Source organism: Perca fluviatilis, chromosome 20, assembly GCF_010015445.1.
Source record: "Perca fluviatilis chromosome 20, GENO_Pfluv_1.0, whole genome shotgun sequence".
Classification (NCBI taxonomy): Eukaryota; Metazoa; Chordata; class Actinopteri; order Perciformes; family Percidae; genus Perca; species Perca fluviatilis.
In genome coordinates, this window is record NC_053131.1 from 11,694,234 (window position 1) to 11,718,250 (window position 24,017).

At 40.4% G+C, this 24,017-nt stretch overlaps 1 protein-coding gene across 1 annotated transcript; it reads right to left on the minus strand.

Annotated features, from left to right (window-relative positions):
* Window positions 1-778: 778 nt before the first annotated feature.
* On the minus strand, window positions 779-23,999 carry grm1b (glutamate receptor, metabotropic 1b). Its single transcript, XM_039786933.1, is given in 10 exon segments — window positions 779-1,637; window positions 2,415-3,342; window positions 5,002-5,128; window positions 5,537-5,705; window positions 6,795-7,041; window positions 10,705-10,940; window positions 18,544-18,793; window positions 21,734-22,512; window positions 23,599-23,725; window positions 23,728-23,999. Coding segments are annotated over 10 exon segments (3,741 nt in total). The 5' UTR covers window positions 23,765-23,999; the 3' UTR covers window positions 779-796.
* Window positions 24,000-24,017: the final 18 nt, after the last annotated feature.

The following is a 24,017-nucleotide window of genomic DNA, read 5'->3' on the forward strand; positions in this document are numbered from 1 at the left end:
AAAGTTCTGTTTGTTTGACCCATCTCGCTCTTCATACTACGTCACAAGTCAGTAGAGACATATGGCGTGAAATGACACGCGAAAAACAAAAAATGTGTTGGGATAATTAGATATTAGCGTGTTATTCGTACACCTCTTGCTGAGAAAAGGCAGCCGTTTCCCCTTTTCCAGTCTTTATGCTAAACTTAGCTAATGACTGTAGCTTTATATTTAGCGGACAGATGTTCGAGGGAAATCTCATCTCATCAAACACTCTTCAAGAAAGCAATAAGTGTATTTTCCCAATTGCGAACTATTCCTTTAAACTTTTCACTTTCTTTTGTACTTAATAAAACAGAATAGTCACAATGCGTAACACAAAACATACTTTCTAAAAATACTATTGACAAATCCGATTTTACATACAAACTATATTCCCCATTAAGTTGCCCGGTTTAAAATCTGTAAAATCATCTGCTTGTTATGTCACCTAAAGTTTCTCAAATAAATTTGTTCATAGTAATAAATGTACATACATAGACAATCTTAGTTGCTTGTCTTATTGTTAAGCACAAAATGTATTTTATCCTAAAAGCTTATATTAGCATATAAATATCTGTTTGTAAGAGGCAAACTTTTTCACTATTTTAGACATCTAAAAGAATTTTAAAATGTTGCGCCTTGTTCACCCTTATCATGTAACAGCTATCAATTATAGAGTGAAAAATGACTTGTCAGACCACAGAATGACTTCTTCCTTATATATCATCATATACAGCACAAGTCATTACAAACTTGAAATATTTAGTGTGCACCCTCAAAGAGTTGAGGAGCTTTGCTTGAAGTCTTTGAGGATGACGGAGGCATATGTCACATTGGTAGGACTGCACAAAATCGACTCGGACACCGGCGAATTGGGGTAGGGGCTCACTGGAGGAGCAGCGCAATCTCGGAAAGGGGACGGAGGCATTAGAGCCAGAGAGTTTTCCAGGGCTAATTTGACCTCAACAACGTCCTCGTCATGAATCTGGGCGTTGTTGTACATGTAGCCTTGGAGAAGGCCAAACTGCTCATTCTCCATCTCCTCGTCCTCTAAAGGGGGGGAGGGCTCCTCATCAAACAGGTCCATGTGCAGAGGCAGGACCTGCTCCTGCTGGATCAGGTGGGCCTGGTGGTATACGGGCATGCCGCCGCTCACCGCCTCGGGCATGCTAATCATATCATTAGGATCAGGGGTGTCACTGTTGAATTTACCAACCGTCACATTCCCCTGTAGGTGCTCCATGACGACGTGTTGGGGGATAATGCAATTTGGCTGCAGATGCTGAGGTTTATAGAGCTTCACCTCCTCCACGTCTTTTATAAGCCCACAGGCAGGAATGTGTCTGTGGGTCACCATTGGGGGAGTGATGGGGGGATTGTAAATGATCGGGTCACTCTCGTCCTCCTCAGCCACATTGTACAAAGTCTTAGTGCTGAGGTCTGAGAAGTCCAGGCCTCGGCTTTGGTAGGTATTAGTTAAGGGTTTGATGACAGCCATCTGATTGGAACCTGCTTCCTGTCTCTTCACGTGCACTGACAGTCTGTGCCACGTGTGATCCCCTTTTGGAGGATGTCTTGCACCTGGTTCAGACCATGACACAGACTTTCCATTAGAACTATGAACAGAATAAAGATGGCTGTTACTTCACAGGAACCCACAAAAGTGGAGACAAAAACAGCATTTATGGTTCATGTAAGAAAGAATGATCTTGTGGTCTAAAAAGAAAAAGAAAAATATTTGTTGTACGTAGTATTCCAGGTTATCTGCAGGTTTTTGAAAAATCTTTAAAAGCTAGGAAGCTCATCGACCCATATTGGGCAAGTTTTGATTTTTAGCAACAACTTATGAATGAATCATTTTTCATGTAATCTCTCCATACATCCATCCATTCTATCCCGCTTATCTGGGATCAGGTCACATTATTTATATCATTGGGAATGACTGTAATAAATTGCTGGAAAGTACTAAAAAAGAAGGATATAAATAATTCTAGGCCATATTGTCCCCACTGGTTTTTGATCACACTTTCAAACTTTGGCTGGTATGACTGTAAAAACAGGCATCACATTGGATTCTATGTGGTATTAAAAAGGTCTGAAGTTCTTAGATTTGATTTGGTGAACCCTGCAGGAAACCTGTAGTCTGTATTTGTGATCCCACTTGTCATCCCTTAGCACACAGAGATGCTTGTTTTAATTTTACCATCAGTTCAAAGGTTCAAACAGCTGTGTGAATTGAGCACTGACCTATATCCGTCACACTTTACAACAGGTGTCCCTAAGAAAGTAAATACAGTAAGACATCAGGCTCCCTATGAGAGGGAATTACAGTAAAACCAGCATCCCTGAGGTGCCTCAGGAGCAGGACTCACAGACTCAATTAATGAACCTACCTTCCGTTTCCAGTGTTCTTCTTCCTCTTGAACATGTTGAGCAGGCTGTTGCTTCGGCAGGCAATTTTGCCATCGCCGACGTGCATGCGCACAGCGTCAGAGGTGGTGAACGCGCTGCGCACGTTGCGCTCCGGTTTGGCAATGATGATGTACATCTTTGGGGTGAACATACAGCCCAAAGCTACAGTCACACTGAGGCTTACAGAGAAAGACGTGGTGATAATCTTGTAGTTGCTGCCAAAGTAGATTGGCACGAACGCCAGCCATATTATACACGTGGTGTACATGGTGAAGGCGATGTATTTGGCTTCGTTGAAATTTGCAGGAACGTTGCGGGTCTTGAAGGCATAATAGGTGCAGCTCATGATGAGCAAGCCGTTGTAGCCGAGAGGGGCCACGACACCCACGTTGCTGGTGTTGCAGATGAGGAAAACTTCTTTGATGCTGGGGTAGGATTTGATGGGTTCAGGAGGCTCCAAGATGATGAGGGTAATCTCCAAGGTGAGCTGGACACTGATCAGGATGGAGGCAATGACCACTTGAGCCCAAGCACTCATGAATCTCGGTTTCCTGGTGCAAATCTTCTTCTTGCTGCCCGCCAGAATACGGGCAATGCGGTTGGTTTTGGTTACCAGGGCGGAGTAGCACATGGCAGCTGAGAGTCCAACAAGCAGCCTCTGGAGGTAGCAGGAGGCCACGGTGGGACGGGCGATAAGGGTGAAGGGACACAGATAGCCCAAGAAGATCCCTGCGAGGATGATGTAGCAGAGCTCACGGCTGGAGGATTTGACCACAGGCGTGTCACGATATAAGACAAAGATGAAGGCAACGAATGATGTGACCAGGATGCCCAGACAAGCAAAAACCACCTGGATAATGGACTCTGGATTGCTCCACTCCAGGTAGCGCAGAGGAATTTGCTCACAGCCTGAAAAAGATAAAAACATGACAATATAAATCCACAGCCAAAATACTACACTAAAAGCAGCTCATAAAACTTTAAGCATATCAGCATCAGTTTGGTGGTTAGATTTTTTTGGATATCTAGAGAATACAACACCTAAATAAAAAGTAATTGTGAGAAGAATGAAATGAAGAGTGAGAAGAATGAAATGAGTTTCAAATTGTTAAGGCTTTATAGTAGGGACACATTCAAAATGATTCAAATACATTTTAGCCTGAGAAAATACAGTAAGTCTTAAACTAGGTTTTTAGCTCAACTATAAATAAACCCTTTTCTACCTCCGCCATGGCCAGGCTGGGCCACAGCCAGTGGAGGAGGGGGCCAATGCAGCAGGACAAAGTAAATCACTGCGTTTCTCATGGATCCATATAAGATCTGCCTTCTGCTCCATGTTGAGATCACACTTTGAATATCTAAATTATGTAGTTTTATTTATTTATTGGGGACAGGAAGGTTAGGGTTAGAAAGCTGACAAGAATAATTTGTAAGTCATCCCACATTTTCTCATTTATGTGTCCCTAAAGGTCTTGCGGTAAAAAATAATAATGCAAAAGCATGGAGGCAGGATGATCCGATTAAGAAAGTGTCTTGTCTTTGAACAGCACAGAAGGCCTTTGAAAGTGGGCCAGAAGAGTGGTAAGTGAAGTAGGGCTGCTGTCGGATAAAATGGTGAGGATGATGAATGGCTCTCAGGTGTCATGGGAAAGCAATGGAAATAGGACAGAACGGGTTTACGAAATAGCACAGGTGGCAAGGAGATGGGAGGAAAAGCTTGGAGGAACTTAACTTTCTACAGAACCTCTAATAAGACTAAAGAATCTCCTCTTGTCTCTGAAAGCACCAATCATGCAACAGGAACTCCTGTGGCCTGTGGCAACTGAAGTAACCTAAATTCATCTCAATTTACATGCAAAAATTGCAGAACAGCAAAATCGTATGTTCTAATCAGTGGGGCTTACTGTCCTGGAAGAATATGGCAGAGAATTTCAATTTTGATGATTTAAAACATCAGTTCGACATTTTGGAGAATAAGTTTCCCAAAATGCAGCTACAGCCAGCAGACGATTAGCTTAGCTTAGTATAGCATAGAAATGGGAAACAGCTAACCTAGCTCTATCCAAGACTTAAGTCTGATTTTCAGCACCTCTAAAGCGCACAAATGAACATGCTATATCTCATTTGTTTAATTCGTACAAAAACTAAACAAAACAGCAACTTGTGATTTTACGGGCGGAACCATTTCTTGGTTGATGACCAGAGACATGAAGTCTTGTGACCATTGTGAGGTTGCCTATCAACCAGTGGAGACTCTAGGAAGTTACACATAACCCCCTACAAAACCATAAATTGTTTTTACACTTCCGTCTGCTGGTAGGCAGTTTTTGTTACATTTAGACAGAGCCAGGCTAGCTGTTTCCACCTGTTTCCAGTCACTATGCTAAGCTAAGCTAAGTGGCTGCCTGTAGCTTTATATTTAACGAACAGATATGAAGGTATTAATCTCTTCATCTAACTCTCAGGGAAAAAAGCACATTTCCCAAACTGTCAAACTACTCCTCTAAAGGAAAACCAGCGAAGTCCTGTGCCAGCCCTTGTACAGTGTTCCTATCAGGTCAAACCTACCTTCCAGTTCTTCATCTGGCCACCAGCCCAGCTCACAGGCCTTACATGTGAACTCGTCCTGGACGATCTCGTTGTCCTTACAATCAGTGCAGATCCAGCAGCAGCTCACTTCTCCCTTCCTGATCACCTGGACGACAAAACATGTAGAGAAAAGTCAAAATACTTTCCTACGAGTACCCATCTCTACCCTGAGTTTGTTTCAGTGTAAAAAGGAGTCCCACTGTTTACTGCAGATATTTAAATATTTGATTTTAACACAGAAAAACTAAAGACAGATCATTATAGTTACAAACCATTCATAATAAATAATAATCTGGACCAAAATCTCATAACGGCTTCTGACTTGATTAAAACCTTTATTGATGACCAATTATTGTGTACAACTGCAGACTTGATGGCTTACTAGACATTATGTTACAATGAGTTGTAGTCCAAATATTGGAAGAACAGTGAAACCAAAGCAAAGACAGAGGTAACCTGTGCAGTGACAATATGTCCTATAAGCAGGACAGTATCTAAGGGATTTGTCCCCTACCTTGATCTCTCCTTTGGAGCAGGGCTCACTGCAGACAGAGCGGACCACGTCACTGCGGTTCATATGCATCAGTTCATCATCCAGACTGAGAAGACCCTCATGCCAGGAGCCAATGTTGATGTAGTCATAAACACCAGGCTCCACTTGCTGGAAGTTCTTAATCTCGTACCTGATAGTGGGTAAAAAGTCACGAGTTAGACGGAGACACAATTTCAAGAAGGTTTTACCGATGTTGAATCAATTCTTGATGGGGAAATAACATGAGTTTTACTGCCACTTAGAAAAACAGCACATTGTATCAGCAGGGGGCCTGTCAGATTCTCAATCAATGTGGCTCAGGGATTATTTCGCCAGGTGCTAATTTGTCTTTTATATCTCTTACTCTCTGGTTTGCAATAAAAACTCCCCACTGGAACTTCAAAACACTCTCAACCTCACCTGACGATGTAATTTTAACTTGCTCACGGATGAAAGAAGCTGAAAACAAGCAACTATTACGTATGTTCTAAACAACTTCAGTAACTTTAGCAGGATTAATGGGAGTCTTTAGTGCATGAATCATTAAAGTGGCCAGGCAATTGCTTTTCTCATTACAGTAGGGACGTTATTCTGCATATGTAAATGTACCCTGATATGACTAACTGAAAACGTCCACTAAAATAATGTAATTAAAAATGGTTGTAGGTCACTTAATGCTGCTTTAATTACAGTAGAGTAAAAACACCTCTGGTGAAGCAAAGCATTTGAAGAATTGTTTCCAGTGATGGGAAGTAACAGGTACATTTACTCAAGTACTGTACAATTTTGAGGTACTTTATACTTGGCCTTTAGTTACTTTCCAGATTAAAATTCATAATACAAAACATAATTATCAAATACATTATCATAGTAAGGAGGTGAATTCAGAAGCTACCCAGTAAAGTATTATATAGAAAATATCTATAAATAAACTTAAAAAAGAAAAGAAAAAAAAGAGCCCCATATTAACAAACTACAACACTAAAATGATGTACATTAATGCATCAATAATCATAATCCAATATTATAATACACATTATTCTGCAAAATGAGCACTTTTACTTTTGGTATATTTTGATGCTAATATTTTTGTACTAAGTCAAATTTGAAATGCATGACTTACTTGTAGCAGAGTTTTTCTATAATGTGGTAATGCTATTTTTTAACCATCAATAAACCATCTGAGTACATCTTCCACTACTGAGTATTTCTAGAAGAATGGAAGGGACGTGTGTTTTACCTCCCGGGTGAGTCGCCATTCTCATCAAACCAAATGTCCTCTCCAGAAACACCTGTGAAGGAGGTCTTGAGCAGAAAGTCCAGTAAGTGGCTGCCATCGACAGGCTTCATGTTTTCACAGAGCCCCACATGCCCAGGGCAGAGAACAGTGTGCATGTCTTGCAGCCCGTGGGCCATGGCGTAGATGGCATTGATGACGAAGCCCATCTTGCTGTCTTGAACGTAGTTGTCCTCCAGACTTTCATAACCTGCCCAGCCACACACGAGACAACGGTAAGAGTTCATCTCCAGGACAGATATTTAAAGGGAAAGCCTTACAGGAGGGGCTTCATTGCTGCAAGCAGTAGCATGTTATGTGTTATGCTGTAGGAATCATTTTGAAGTTTCTGTACAGGTGTGTCTAGCGTGATGTAACATATTACAAAGGAGTGATAGGGTGCTCAGTGCTCACAGATGCATTCTTGTAAAAAGTATTTCGCCGAATACAGGCTTTCAAAGAACTGGAAGCCTTTAGAAAATGGCTTCAAAGAAACCTTGTTACCATGGCAAGACTATCCATTTCTACACTCATGAGTCCGGATTCAATTAGAGTTGGTCTAAAATACTGTGACACTGAGATTGTGTCTCCTCAAGCAGAAAAATGAACCAACTGTTCTGGCGTGTTTAGGATCTGTTGTCTTTCTGTTGATATCGTTTTTCCTCAGACAAACGCGATGAGTGAATGAGACAAACAGTGTGTGATGTTCAAACACACCCTATCAGTTCAGTGTAATGCAAGCTAGAAGCAGAGTAAGCAGGTTTTTTTTTAGTTGCTTTGTGATAAAGTAAGATGTCAACTTAGGGTTATTACAAAGAGCTGCACCATGCATTCAATATGTTGTGGTCAGGTACGTATGTTTGGCAGCTCCTGGAGTTGAAGATGATCGTTTTATTGTAGCATCCTTTGGTGTGAAAAGCATCTTTTGCCAGAGCACAAACAACTCTTGTAAAAATCAGCACTTGGAAAGAAGGGAACAAGCTAAATCTTTCTTTCCACCAACTATCTGCCCTTGAACCCCTGTACAATCATCAGTTTAGTCATTCACACAAAAAGGATCACACTGGTAAATCATATTTTTACATGAGTACCCTATGCTAGTAAATTACCATAGCTTATGAAACGTGGTCTAGACTGAAAATGATGTGATACACTGCTGTTGTCACTTTACTCTACAGTATCTGTCACCTGCATCTGTTCCAAAAATCCCCGTTTCATATTTTATGGAAATGAAGTGGAGTGTGATGTAGCAACTGGTTATGTAATATCTGATGGAAAATGATACAGCTTGTAACTGAATTTTACCCTAGTAGGAAATAAATATTAGGTGGCCATTATGACTATGATTTAATCTACTCTTTGATGATGTAATAATACTTTAATGTGAACCCAACATTTGATTCAAGCGAGTGAAACTCCATTATTAGCAAAATTATTGTTACACTATGAGCAGTCTTCATTGCTGGTATAGGTTAGTGACAGTATTTAAAAAAGTAGTGGTATTTCATTTGACAGCTCTAAGTTGAATTACCTTTTGTTTGCATTTCTAGAAGTTATAGGGTTAAAATAATTTGAAATAATAAATTGACAGGCTTTGTTTGTTTGTTTGAAGAATCTTTAAAAACCTGTTTTATAATAGTTTTTGGTACCAAGTCAAGAAGAGACTTTGGAACAGGTTACCCCCTGACATTGGCACTATTACATAAATTGTTCTTATTAAATCTAACTTCAAAATGTATTTATTTAGAATGGCTTTTAATACTTTCTTTTTCCTGCTTTTATGTAACCTTTTCTGATTTTAATGTATGTTCGGTTTTATTCTTTTCTGATTTTACTGTAGGTTTTGTTTTATTCTTTTCTAATTTTACTGTAGGTTTTGTTTTATTCTTTTCTGATTGTCTGTTAGGTTGTATTCTTGGACCTTGATGTAAAGGAATTTGGATACCTGCTGGTTGCTGTAAAGGGCTATATAAATATATAAATAAAGGTTGATTGCTGATTGATTATGTTTTATGGATTTCTTAAATTTCTCATGAGTTGAGGCAGAAGTATGGAATCTTTTTCTAAAATCTTGTATATTGTATTTTATTGTAAGTTTATTTAAAATGACTTGTTTCAATGATTGTGCAGGGTGGGCAAAGATATTCACTCTCTTTTCTAGTTACATCATTAGTCATACATATTGTCAGTTGCTACATTTATCCTACTCCGTGTAAGACAAGATTCACACACTGCACAAAACAACGGTGTGACACATGAGGCTGACAAGCTTTTGAGCATCATCCATGTTTTTCTCACCACCAGTCTTAAATCAAGTCATGATCCTAAACGAGGACTGCTGGGAAATTGACTGCCTGTGCAAACCAACACATAACCAGTAAATTCTGTTGTGTAGCAGCTGGGTGAGTGGCCGACGGGAACCGTGGGTGATGACCTAGTTTAACAGCTCCTTGGCTTTGACGCTCGCCTCACTCACTGAGCTGTGTGAGCTTCAGTCATGATGCAATGATGTCACAATGTCAGCATGCAAGCAGAGGGCCTCCTGCTACACGGCCGCCGCAAGACAACTCAACCCTCTCCGTCCAGATATGAATACAACTACAAACTACAATGGCTCTGTTAATACGTGTTATCTGTTGCAAGGTGGCTTCACGAGATCTGTGGCTACATGCAACTTAAGCCTGATCAGCCAGTTACCATCTCACTCAAATGTTATTGGGCTGTTTTGTACGACTTAAGGCCACAAAAGGGTGTGAGAGCAGAACGTGAGAGCAGACCAAATGTTGGGCTCTCACTGGAAAAACAAATAGAAACATCCCAATAGCTTGATATATTAGAGGTTAACTGAGATTAATAGTACGTTTAGAGAGAAATGAGAATATGAGCTGACTACTGAAATGATCACATCATGTAATAAAACCTTAATATCAGTCAACCTCTATGTATATTGCCAAAGTGAGGAGCTTTATGGTTCCATTCAGAGGGATTCACTCACCGTCTTGGAGTTCTACACCAAAGAAATATAAATAATATTGTAAAAACCATAGAAGTGACAGAACAGCAAAAAATAGCTCTATCTCCACGTATGAGGCATACATAAATAGTGTAATAACTGCTATTAAAATATGACGCTTTGTAGGAATGAAGAAAAGCTTGGCGTATGAGAATAATAAAGAAGAGAACTCCATTCTCATAAATAATGTGCAAAGGAATAAAAGTTTAAAACAACTGAAGAAAGTGAGGTGCAATGGTAAAAACAACGTCACTTGAAGAACCTTGAGAGCTATTAACTAAAAAGTATAAAAATGTTGTTTTTTTTGCTGCATGCATCATTTTATATTTACGTTTATCAATATGATGAATTTGAAAGAATTAAAAGGATTTTAGAAATACTGGATTAAACAGCAGCAATAATCTTAACCTGGTAAATTGGGATTGAAAACGTAAATATATATTCTGTAGATAGATGTGTAAAAGAAATATGTAAGGGCAGTATGTAAAAAATATGTTTTGGAAACATGCTTGTTGAGCATTTTTTTGAGAAACCAAGAACTTAGGCTAATGCATTAATTGTGTTCCTTTGTAAAAGAAAAGGATTTAAAATTTACCTAGATCATCATCCTCTGCAAATCCACGTGTCACCGAAATGAACAATATGAAAAAAATGTGTTATTGGGTTGACACAGAGAGAATTGTACCCTCTGGCAGTCTTTTTCATAATTAAAGAATGTGTTCCAGTTTACGGGGCCTTTCGGCATCGTCCTCTGGGCATTGCACACATCACAACAGCTGAAAAAGACAAGCTGATGTGCACACTGGCATAACAATGTAAACCAGGAAAACATTACAGTTGCCTGACGAATTGTTTAGCTACCTGTGCAGTTTCGTGCATAATTCAGGTTCTCTAGCGGGTGTCCGGGAAGGCGGCACTGGAAGCGGTACTGCCAGAACTCGGGGAACCACGGGTTGCGGGTGTTGGTGCTGAGCTTGAGCTTCAGGAAGTAGTCATCGAAGGAGGAGACCTCTTTAGACTGCAGCTTCACTGTGATGCCGCCCACAGCCTCCTGTTCGTATCCCTCCACCACCTCGACTCGGTCGGCCCAGCCATCACTGCACAGAGGAACACACCGCAAATTGCCCCGAGTTCTGCCTATCATGCATTAACATTACATTTGAGGCACAGGGCTAAACATCTGTATTTCTGAAAAAAAAAAAAAAAAAAACGGATGACCTTTAATCCCCAGAAGGTCATTGATTTTATTTCATCTATTTGTTTATTGGTCAGGGACAGTGGTCATTAAAGGTGCCGTAGGTAGGATTGTGAAGATCCAGGACTTAGCCAAAGAATTTGAACATCGACAACTTCTCAGTCCCTCCCCCCCTTTCTGCTAAAGCCCAAAACTGTCTCCTAAGCCCCTCCCCCCACCAGGGAGAATGAATGTGTGTGCATGAGCAGTGATTGACACACAAGGCTCGTTCAAGATGAAGTGCGCCTCGCCTGTAAAGTAGACGAGAGCAGGCGGCAGCAGCAGGGGGCGGTGACAAAAGTCCGCTCTCAAATCGGACAGTTTTCCAGCTGATTCCAGCAGCTGACAGCAGCCTTCAGGCTCAACAGGAAGTGACACAAACACTGTGGTCCGAATTCCGATTTAATAAAATGTTATCAGACCCATATATCAGCTCCTACACAGTCTCCAGTTGATTTTATTATGAAAGAGTAGCTGTCAGAATGCTCTACATGCGATCTGTTGCTGATTTTAATTAACAACAGACTGTAGATGATCCGTAACCTGATCAGATTTAGTCTCTCTGACTTCTAAACGTAACTATCAGCCACACAACAGGTGTTCTGTACAGAATAAGCCTTTAAATCAGACAAATAGCAGTTAAAATCCCTCCGATTCAAAATCAATGAAAAGTTTATATAAAACGTCGTCATGTTGAGTCAATTCTGAACCAATCAGCTGTTCGATCAGCTGAGAGACCGGCGTTTCCCAGCATGCCCTGGGTCCGCCTGCGTCCGCCTGGCTCTTGCAGTTGGTGAAAAGCAACTGCGCTACCTGCGTCTCAGAACTGCGGCCGCCTTGGTCTCGTGAGATTATCGTTGCCCACGTGTGCATGACGTCAGAGCAAGTCGGGATCAAGTCGGACACAAATCTAACCGGCGTACGCAACGGGCGGCGATCGCCTGTGATCGATTCTGCGCAGATCTGTTTTTTCTATTGGAGATCTGATTGGTGCATCTGAACAGGGAGCTGTGGATTATTTATTTTTTTTATTCCCCGCTTCATGTAGTTCTACTGGAACATAGGGTCAGTTTCAGCAAATATGACAGAAAGTTAGTTTTATAAGTCTTACCTACTGCATCTTTAATCAACAGAAAAGTAACTGTAAATGAGCCAGAGTTAGCTCAACAGGCTAATTTTCATCTGTTGTCCCTGGACAGTTTAAAAATAGAAACATAAAAAAAGACTTATTACAGTCAGCACGTAAAAGCAATATATACAGACTAATATTCAGATTTACAACATCTTCTGAAGCAATTTCGAGAACCCTCAAAGACCTATCTAACCATCGTATTTGGAAATATTATGTATTATGTCCTTGCTTAATTTATATGATGTGAACCAACCTTTAAAAAGTATTATTATTAGTTGTAATTTTCTACATTAGTGGTATTTTTACATTTTCATTCAAAAATAACGCTTTTGTATATTTTTCTTGGACAAAACAAGCAAGGAATGACGTCATTGTCCTCCATCCATTCCACCATCCTGGATGGCAAACTAGAGTCACAACACTCTTTTTATCAAACAGGGAAAAAACTATTTCCTCATCTACTGTAGATGGTTGGAAGTGTCTTTGATGTTTCTGGAGAGGAAAAAAAGAAGAAAATAGGTAAGTGTTGTAAAATTACCTTCTGGGGTTTTCAAAGATCACTGGGTATTTTTCCTTCTAAAAATAACAGATGTTTAGCACTGTGACTTGAATGTAATGCTTATACATAAGAGGAACAAACTGGGATCCTTCTTGCAACTGAAGGATAACATGCTCATGTATTAGCTAAGAGGTCTGCAAGAATTTGGAAAATATTTTCAAAATCCATTAAATAGGCAGAAAAATAAACATAGAACTGCATAGTTTGTAAGATTTCTTTACAGTTCCTGAGAAGTTTGAAGTTTTCAGAAACAAGAAACCAAAACCCAGCTATATATAGATATAAGCAACTTGAGATATGAGCAACTTATGATCAGTTAACGGTGTATGCATTTTTGTCATTGTGTATATTTTGGAAACCTGTTAATTCATATTTTCATAGTTGCTCGCTTTATATTTGCACTCTCTCCGCTCTTATTTGAAGTCAAATAATATAAAATCCATTTGCTTCAAACACATTCTTTAAATTGTAGAATGAGTAACAAACAGTAGTCTGCATCTGGCAAAAGGAGAACTGTTGTTTTGCGATGCTGGTGACGCTCCAGAAGTCTGTGACAGTGTCGTGTTTGAAGCTACATGCAGCCTCACTAACAAGCCTCACTTTACTTTACTTTGTGGACCCCAGGAAGAGTAGCTGATGTTCTGCATCAGCTAATGGGGATCCTAATAAAATAAAATTAAATTATTGAATCCTTTTGTTGCTCTGACTTTCTTTTCCCTTTCAGCCTTCCTGCTGAGGGGCGTGGAGTGCTCACTGTACTTGCCGAAAGAAGAAAAAAACAATCACAAGTCCGGTGAGAATTCACAGATCAGTACTGTAGCAGTACAGTCTGCCCTGGAGAGAAACCAGCTCCCACCCTGCACACAGACTCTTACTGTAAGTGTGACTGTGTCTCACCGATGGCCATAGTTAGTATTTATAGTATACATGCTCGCCTATTTGGAAATCAATTCTGCATTGAATCCTCTCACAAAAGATCATACTGATGAGACAAATGCTTTTGTTTGACACTTCAGATTTGAATCAACAAAAAAAGAACTCCCTTCATTTGAGTTGCAAATGCAGCTTGAGTATTTCTAAGCAGTGTGGGATCACGTCCATGATGCATAAATGTGACTTGCATGAGTAAGAAATGAAGGAACAGAACAGGGGATATGGAGGGATCTTAAATAACATCCTTTCAAGGATGATTTGGCACAAAAACAACTCTGTAGAATACAACAACACACTGGATGTAATTAAATATTACAAATCACTTTTCTGGCCACAAAACGTGAATCATCGTGTGCAGAATGGCAATATTCTCATAAGGTATGACAACTGGAACATATGAACACAAAAACTATAATGACTTCAAAACAAAAGCCAACAGTCCGGTTATATTAAGATATATTTTTGCTGATTGACAGTTCAGTCCTGTATGATAAACCATGACAATACGAATAAATGAATTATACGCAAAACGCTGTCAAACCTGCGATGAGATCTTATTTACTTTGCTAATGAATTAATCGTTCGCATCTTTTAAAGATCCATTTTGGTTCAGACTGAAATATCTCAACTATTGGATGAATTTCCATTAATCTTTGCAAAGATATTAATGGTCCCCAGACGTAACAATATCTTTGACTTTTCATGTAGTGCCACTATGAGGTTAACATGACTCGCAGATTATACCACCTAAGCATTGTTTATGTATCTAACATTTTGTTGTAAAGGGATATACAGTATAACATGAGCCAACGACACATACATGATGCTGACGATGTTAGCGTTTATCGCAAAGCGACGCTGTGAATAAGTGCATAGCCTCACAGAGCTGCTATGGCTGTAGACTGTGTAGTAGCAGGGTGGTGGTGGTAATTTGTTTGTGATTTAAAGGCATAGTTATCTCAGAGTGTGTCTGTTGAATAGCTCTGGTGAGTAACACTGCACTAAGAAACTACTGAGATTCTCCTAAAACAGTCGCTTTTTGTATTAAAAGAAATGATGCTGTTCTAGTTATGCTTCAGGCTAAAATAAATCTGAAGCAAAACAATGAATCTTTGTTTTAAACAGACTCATTCTAAGATACTGAATATTCATCCACAGTACATAAATACCAGCCTTCAAAAACCCACATTTTGGCCAAAAACCGAAGCCAACAGCACGTTTGGCTTGGCTGGCACTTCAAAAATGAACTGACAATGGCTGTCCAGCGTGACAGTATCAACAGTACCTAGCCATCTGCTTCTCAGCATCACACTCCCTCCAGTCCAACACTCGGAGTGCCAAAAACCTACAGTTCTGACGTCAACGAGCGCACGTACTGTACAGATTTATAACACAAATCTTGTATCCCACAATCATGAATCATTTAATTTTGGGGGGGAAGGATCCATTGCTGCCAGACATTATTGAAAGTACTAGTAGAGGGTATTTATGTCAATGAAACAGATTAGGAGTTAAATGGTTGTCAAGGACGGGATGATAAAACTGATATATTCTTTTATCATTTCACTTGAGAGTCGATAAAATGAGTTGTGTGTTGTTTGAGATGTGTGTGGGAGCTGGGCTGTGAGAACAGCCACAGTTTTTCTTTTTTCATCCTCCACACAGCAGAAGATGGATGGTTGATGACCAGTACCTCAGGCATTCTCCAATGGCCCATTGCACACAGGGCTGCATGTGTTCACTTACTGCGTTGCTCTAAAAAACATTTTCCTTTTTCAGTTGTCTCCTTGACCCAGAAAACACACCACGCACGCACGCACGCACGCACGCACGCACGCACGCACAGTGCTCTACCAAACTCACGGCCTTCTTTATCTTCCCTGGAGACTTTAGCAAGCAGCGCAAATTCAAGTGGAAGGGGTGAGAGGAAGTTTAAACTCCCTTTTTTTCATACGCAGGCCTGCATTTCATCTTTTGGGTTGAGAAGAAGGTTGTTTTGTTTTTTTTACTCCTTCTCATCAACCTTTGTGAATAAAAGCAGCAACAAATGAGTGAGCCGCTCTCAGTAAATGAACCGTAGCGAGCTTTCATCGCAGCCTGGTTTCAGATGCTGCAACTGCTCCTAACAGGACTTGAGGTGAGCTGAGACTCCACAAAGAGGCAATGTCTGGTGGTGTGAGCGCTGATATGAGCTTTGATGTTCACTACTCCTCATACTCCGGCTTATGCTGGAGGTGCTGTCCCATATTAGCCCATCCTGCCTGTGATCTGACAGGGAGAGGGAGGGAGGGAGAGCTCGCTGCGTAGATGCATTATTCATTACCGACTGCCTGACTCAAAGCATCTTCTGCTTTCAGAGGAAATCTACTCCCAGAAGGACCACGAGAATACTTCGGTTCCATATGAACTTTGTGTATACCATCCTTCCTGAGCGGAGACAATTATTATAACATCCGTATTTCCCTCACAGAATTCCCTCACAGAATTCCCTCATTTTTTCATCTACTATTTCACTTCTTTTTTTTTTTTACTATTATTATTAATATTATGTCTATTATGCAATTATTAAATTAATTTGAACTGTCACTGCATATAAATAAATGATCTAACCTTAATGAATATAACATACAATTAAATACAATTGAAAGCTCCAGAAAGGCTACTAAATGGACCTTGTAGTAAGATCAAGGTATAACATGTACTTTCAATCGAAAAGTCTTTTAAGTGCTCAGAAAAATAAAAGCAATCTTAACTCCATCTGAGAAAGATCGTGTGATACGACTGAAAGCCCCAAAACAGCTACTAAATGGACCTTGTGGTGAAATTGTCTGGTCAACTACATTTATCTTCATTATCGCCACAAATCGATAAAAGTCAATACATGAGGCACAAATAGCTGAAAAATTGATAATTATTCCTTATCCAGTACGAATGAAAGCTCCAGAACAGCTACTAAATGGATTCCAAGGTCAAAAACATATTTTTGTACAAATCAAGCAAGAACATACTGTATGTCATTGTTCTTGTTGTTTCCATCCTAGATGGGAAACATTTGTCACAACCACCAAGCAGGGGATGAAGTATTTTCTCATCTATGGTCAGAAGAGTATTTGAGGCTCACTGGGTTTTTATTTTTTTCAACAACAAAAAACAGATTTAGCTCTGTGACTGGAATGTAATGTTAATACATGAGAGGCACAAACAGGGGCCTTGGAACTGAAGGTTTACATGATCCTGTATAGTTTGAGAGGTCTGCAAGATTTTGGTTTGACAAGGATTTTAAAAATCAATTAAATAGTCAGAACAAAACATATATCGGCAAATTTGTCAAGATTTTAACAGCTCCTGAGTTCTTGAGATACAAAAAAACCAAACCCCCCATATCTAACTGTATAAGCATTGCTATAAGCAACTTGAGATATGAGCAATTTATGATCCTTACTGTTCACCTCGTTAATATTTTTGGCATTGTGCATTATAGAATATCTGCCTATTCATATTTTCATAGTTGCTCTCTTTATATTGGCACTCTTCCCTACTTTGTACTGCAACTGCTGCACAACAATTTCCCTCAGGATAGATGTTCTACCTTATGCTTTCTTATTTGAAGTCAATTCAGATGAAATCCTTTTGCTGCACACATTTCAAAAAATTGTAGAACGAGTAACAAACAGTAGTCTGCATCTGGCAAAAGGAGAACTGTTGTTTTGCGATGCTGGTGACGCTCCAGAAGTCTGTGACAGTGTCGTGTTTGAAGCTACATGCAGCCTCACTAACAAGCCTCACTTTACTGAATCCTTTTGTTGCTCTGACTTTCTTTCCCTTTCAGCCTTCCCACTGAGGGGCGTGGAGTGCTCACTGTACTTTACAAAAGAAAAGAGAAAGAAAAAAAAAAGTCCATAGACACAATCACAAGTCCGGTGAAAGTTTCTTACTTAAACTTTCAATTTGCCTGATCCTTATTGTGTTGGACTTTCATTTCTCTTAAAAACTTTAAACCCTCTGCAAACTTAAAAACAAGCACTAAAAAAACTATTTTCATCATCCTGAAAAAAAAGTCTTGTTTGAACTATCTAACAAACCTGAAAACAGAATATTTCAGTTCCATATGACCATCCAGAGCATAACTGAATATTACAGGACATTTACCTCACAGAATCATTTTTCTGGATAATAACGAATGCATACAAGACAATCCAAAGCTCTAGAACAGCTACTGAATGGACCTTACGGTCAAATGGTTTTGTCAGCTGCTATTTCCAAGGTCAAAAATTTACTTTCAATGCCTTTCAATGAAAAGTCCTTAAAGTGCTCAGAAAAACATTAAAGCGCCCATATTATGCTCATTTTCAGGTTCATAACTGTATTTTAAGGTTTTACCAGAATAGGTTTACATGGTTTAATTTTCAAAAAACACCACCATATTGTTGATGGATTTTTTTCAAAGTTTGTATGTGTGTGGAAGCACCAGAGACACAAAAGAACACCCCAAATCCCAGAAAAAGTGTTTTTTTCATAATATGGGCACTTTAAACAGCTTACTCCATAACAACTGAGCAACCTCTGTCTAGTGAGATACACAACCACAATGGTCTTCTTTATCGACACAAATGTCGTTAATCCATGTGGCGCAAAAAGCTGTTGCAGTTTTCCTGATCCTATTGTGCAGACTGAGTTTCATGGCCAATCAAATCTTCCACAAAGCCACTGTAAACTTAACGCAAAGATTCTTTTTTTGTTTTTTTTTTCTCTCACCATTCCTGTTTGAAAACTTTTCTTCCAAAAGTCCCCCCCTGATAGACAAAACAAAAACTCCCCTGGGGGAAACAACCGCTAACAAACCTGCCAATTAGGAGGAACTCCCCGGCTACTCCGAGCCGTCTCATGGCCATGAGCAGCCCCCGGACCGTCATGCCTTCACAGAAGCAGACAACAACTCGGGCTTTAGGCAGACGCTCACGCAGCTTCCTCAGCAGCCTGTCAAAGTGCTTCTCCCCGGCGTTGCTGTAGATCTTGTCGGAGTGGGCGATGCAGATGCCGTCCTGTGAGGCGAGCTCTTTGAACACCTCCATCCCACTCTCCCCGTAGTTACCTGAGAAAGACAAGAGGAGTGGTTTTATTAAAGAAAGAGTCAGTGGTTCACGCTGTATTCAGGATTTCAAATTGTTTAAATGTTGAATATGGTGCCCAGACAGCTCAGTTGGTAGAGCGGGCGCCCATATATAGAGGTTTAGTCCTCGATGCAGCGGTGCAGGGTTCGACTCCGACCTGTGGCCCTTTGCTGCATGTAAATAAAGGCCTAAAATGCGCCAAAAATTATCTTTAAAAAAAAAGTTGAATATGGTCTTTTTTAAACAAAGTATTGAGGGAGAGTTTACTGAGAAAAAACAGCTCTTCCTTTAGCATTCAAGTGGTCCGTTGTGTCCCCAGACTTCTTTAAAGGTCCCATGACATGGTGCTCTTTGGATGCTTTTAGATAGACCTTAGTGGTCCCCTAATACTGTATCTGAAGTCTCTTTTATATAGACCTTAGTGGTCCCCTAATACTGTATCTGAAGTCTCTTTTATATAGACCTTAGTGGTCCCCTAATACTGTATCTGAAGTCTCTTTTATATAGACCTTAGTGGTCCCCTAATACTGTATCTGAAGTCTCTTTCCCGAAATTCAGCCTTGGTGTAGAATTACAGCCACTAGAGCCAGTCCCACAATGAGCTTTCCTTAGGATGTGCCATTTCTGTGTCTGTACCTATTGAGGAGGAGAGAGGGGGGGGGCAAGGTGGAGAGTGGGGGTGTGGCCTTGACCAACTGCCACTGCTGGTTTGAAAGCCATGATGTCTCTCTCTCATGGGTGGGCCAAGTTCTCTGGGCGGGCAAAGCAGAGAAAGGGGAGGTAACCTTGCTCCTTATGACCTCATAAGGAGAAGATTCCAGATCGGCCCATCTGAGCTTTCATTTTCTCAAAGGCAGAGCAGGATACCCAGGGCTCGGTTTACACCTATCGTCATTTCTAGCCACTGGGGAACTGTAGGCAGGCTGGGGGAATGCATATTAATGTTAAAAAACCTCATAAAGTGAAATTGTCATGCCATGGGACCTTTTAAGAGAGGTGCTGTCATGGATGCCATTTTGGGAACCCCCCTGAGAATTAACCTATGTGAGCTTCTGGTTTACTGTGGCACACTTCTGTAGTGTTTCTTTCCTGAGAGGAAAATTCAATTTTGTTTTTAAAGTATTGCTATTGTTGCAGGTTTTAGCAAATTGTGTAACTGAGATTGTGTATAGATAGTGGTGTGGGGATTTTAGAAAAACTTGAAGGAAAAAAAACAAGAAAAGTGAAAGGGGGAAAAAAAAAAGAAACCTTCAAAAATGGTGTAGGTGACAGCAATTTGAGAAGGTTGCTTCCAGCTAGAGAGCAGAGATCGCTAGCTGAAGAACACTACGGAAGACAAAGTACAGACACTTTCTTGTAGGCAGGCTGGGGGAACTCATATTAATGTTAAAAAACCTCATAAAGTGACATTTTCATGCCATGGGACCTTTAAATGGAATCAAGCGCAGTACAACTAGAGCATACAGGGTTAAAGTAACCTCAACAGCATTATCGGAGGACCAGGGAGCACCCTTAGGTTACACCTTCATTAAAAAAGCTTTTTGTGTTTTTGCTTTATGCTGAAATCGGTCTGATATGTAAAGAAATGTAATCACTGAATTGGCAAAAACACATACAGATCTTGATCACAGTAAACAAAGAAGGGTTGCCAGGTTTTGATTGGAATTTTATCAGCTTATCACTTACTTGTCTCAAATTCTCTCAGTGGAAATACACAAGATTGCAACAGCTGCCTTACGGGTATTTCAGGTATGCATCTTGCTCTTGCTCAACACTGTGGGTGGAATCTTAATTAGTATAATCATTCTGTACATTATAATGTATAAGCGTCTACATACTTATATATTGTAGTTTTCAATAAATCTAAAGAAAATAAAAATAAAGATGTGTGGCAATTTATTGCAAAGGTATGTCTTTTCAAACGAGACACAAGGATGTGTGAAAAAGTGACCTTTTGTCTGTGGGCCTGGACTAGTTAATACAAAATACAACAACTTCTTTCTATGCATATCAAATGCATATATCATGCTCGAACTAGTGATTATTTTCATTATCAATTAATCTGGTTTTGTTGGTCATTTCTGCATGAAAAATTACTCAAACGGTTAATCGGTTATCAATACAGTTGCCAATCAATTTTAATGTTGATCTAATAATCGATGAATTGCTTCAGTTCAAGTTGCAAGAGCAGCGGACACCTGTGGGAGCAACAAACTAAGACTCGTGGCAAAACTGAGGAAGAAAAGAAAAGAAAAAAGAATTTTGTGTCTTGGTAATATGCAATTGGTCTTGGACTTTGTTGCAAAAAAGGAACTCTACATACTCCACAGAAAAACACCATTTTCTCTTTCCTCGTCTGAAATTGATATTCTATTTATACTAATATGCAGATGAGCCTCACAAAAGAGAGCCCAACAGTCTGCAGCCACCTGCTGGTAGAACATCAGCCTACAAAATGTCATTCACAAGACAAAACAACAGTTACATTACATATTGCAGCAAAACACAACATTGATTAAAACAGTGCAGCAGAGATGGTTACAAGTCCTGCCTCTGTGCTACAATGGGGGGGGGGGGTAAACACACCAAAAGACAGGACTGTTGATGCATTAAAGGGGGCAGTCCACTGATTTTACACATGATGTTCAGTTTACTTGTCATAAGGAGCCTTACTCCGCCTGTGAAAACATTTGTATAATGTCTTCAGCGGTTCTGGAGGCAGTCTGTGTTACAAACTGGATGTGACTATTAAACTGCATCATGGGAGATGTAGCCTACTGTAGTAAAAGTTAGGATGTCGCTGCTTTTGCTGCTTCAATGTTGACAATTCTCTTTTTAATCTGTCTCTTGGGTGTCTCCTAACTTTATGTAAGTGCAATACTAAATCACCAGAGTACCCTTTTAAAAGAAATGTGTCTTACCCTCTGTGTGCACTGCAGACACATAAGTCCAGTTGTACCGTTTGACGATGTCCAGGAGGGCCCTGGCCTGAAGAGTGTCTGAGGGCACGACTCTGAGGAAGTACTTAAATAATGTCTTGTCACTGAGGTCGATACTGGTTGCAGAATAGGCGATCTGCGGGATGTTGAACAGCTGCAGAAGGTTTTGAACTTGAATTGCGACTGAGCTGGAGCCGGGCCCGATGACCCCCGCTATGGGCTTCTTGGTTGTCGGTGGCTGACTGGAGGGCACCCCCTCGATGCACCACCTGGACCCGTCCCTGTCGTCCCGGATGGAGATGAGAGAGTCTCGTATGAACTCGATGCTCTGCTCCAGAGCCACCGAGGAATGCCAGCAGGAGTCCCTGATCTCACAGCCCAGGGTGATGTTGGGCAACAGGTTTGGGTCCGAGTTAATCCGATCCAAGGCGTGGAACATGGCCTCCACTCTTTGGATGCCGTACTGCTCACGGACTTCTCCACATTTCCTCTCTGCCACCTTCTCAGCGGAGGGTTGGTGGTGAACAGAGAAGAGGGCACCGATTATAATATCCCCGTCCATCCTCGCCACCAGGCGAGAGGCAGAGCTCGGCACCACGGACCTCTCATACTTTCCATTAGACAACACAAATGCCTCAAACAGTAAAACAGGCAAGTACAAGATGCTCACAGCAGTCAGGTAAATCATATTCAACATTGTGCCACAGGGGAAGAATGTAGAATCACTTCCACGTTGCCATAATGGGGGTCCATCAATCCACCTTTGGATCAAATAGAAAATTACCTCAGCTACTTCTCCTTCAGCATTGTCACCCTGTATAAAAGACATGGAGCATTAATAACTGTTTTTACACATGTAACTTCAACAATTAGTCTATTAATTAAGTAGGCCAGTTGATTGAAAAAAAAAAAGAAGAAAAAAATCTATCAGCACCTATTTTCATAATCGATTAATCATTTGAGTCTTTTTTTATTTATTTTTTTACAAACATTCTCCAGTTGCAGCTTCTCAAATTTGATCTAGATTTGATGCTTTTGTATTCTATGATAGTAAACTGAATAGCTTTGTGTGCTGGACTGTTGGCTGAACAAAACAAGTCATTCGAGTATGTCACATTCAGCTTTTTTCATTTTTCACTATCCTCTGACAAACGGCAGGATCAGTCAAAGAGTCAGAACATTGAGATTAATCCAAAATGAAAATAATTGTCCACTAATTTGACTTTTTTAACTGTTGTTAAAAAGACTTAATACCTCCCTCGTCCTCTCTCACAAATCATACAAAAGTTTGTGGAAACAGACATACAGTAAAGGTTGCATCAAAAACATGCAAAAAGGCAGTTACTGGAGTCCTGTTGCAATAAAGTATGCAATGACCTACAGGGTGGAGCCTAAAACAATTGATCTCAGCAGCGATCATATAGGACAACCTTTAAGGACACTAAATGTTAGATCTGAGAGATAAAAAGTTAGCTCTGAAACAGGGGAACATTCGGAGTTTCAGCACCACGGACAGCTGCCTGCATCTCTCGGCGCATTTTATTCATTCAAACCGATCTGTATCAACCTGCGACTGTTCCTTCAACTTTTACCCCTGACAGCATCACCTAAAGACACAGGGACGTGCTCTATTTGAATCATCCTTTTCACCGTCTCACAGCTGACTCAAGCGTTCAGTCGCTGCTCTACAGACGGTGTCATTTACAGGACATTTTCAACATCGTCACCTACCTATGCACATGCATACCAATTAAAGGATGAAGATTAATTAATAGAGCAGGCTAATACAGCGCTGTCATATTAAGTAGACGGTGTCTGCAAAGCACCTAATAAGTGGAATTACTTACCTACCTGCACCAGCCAATTCGGGACATAGCGGGTCTGTGTCTTCTCTTAAGCAAGGAAACCAGCCTGGACTCTTCTGCCGAGAATTTACTGTGGCACTGAGTCTCTCTCTGTCTCTCTCTCTCTCTCCCTGCCCCCTCTCTTTCTCTCTCTGTCTGTACTGATCATGCCCCCTTCTTCTCCTCTTCCTCACTGCATCTTGAAACCGGGTCACACTCACTGCAGTGCCCCTGATTTGAAGCCCAAATTCTTACGCGTCAGGGGGATGTTTCAGACAATGTAGCATCGATTAATGGCATTTCTTGTGTAAGTTCACGTGGGGAAAAGGTGAGGAGAGAGGTTAACCTGAAACGCAAAGATAAATATACCAAGTCTATGTGGAGCAAAATGTTTTTTTTTTTTTTCCCTCATGAAAAGTGTA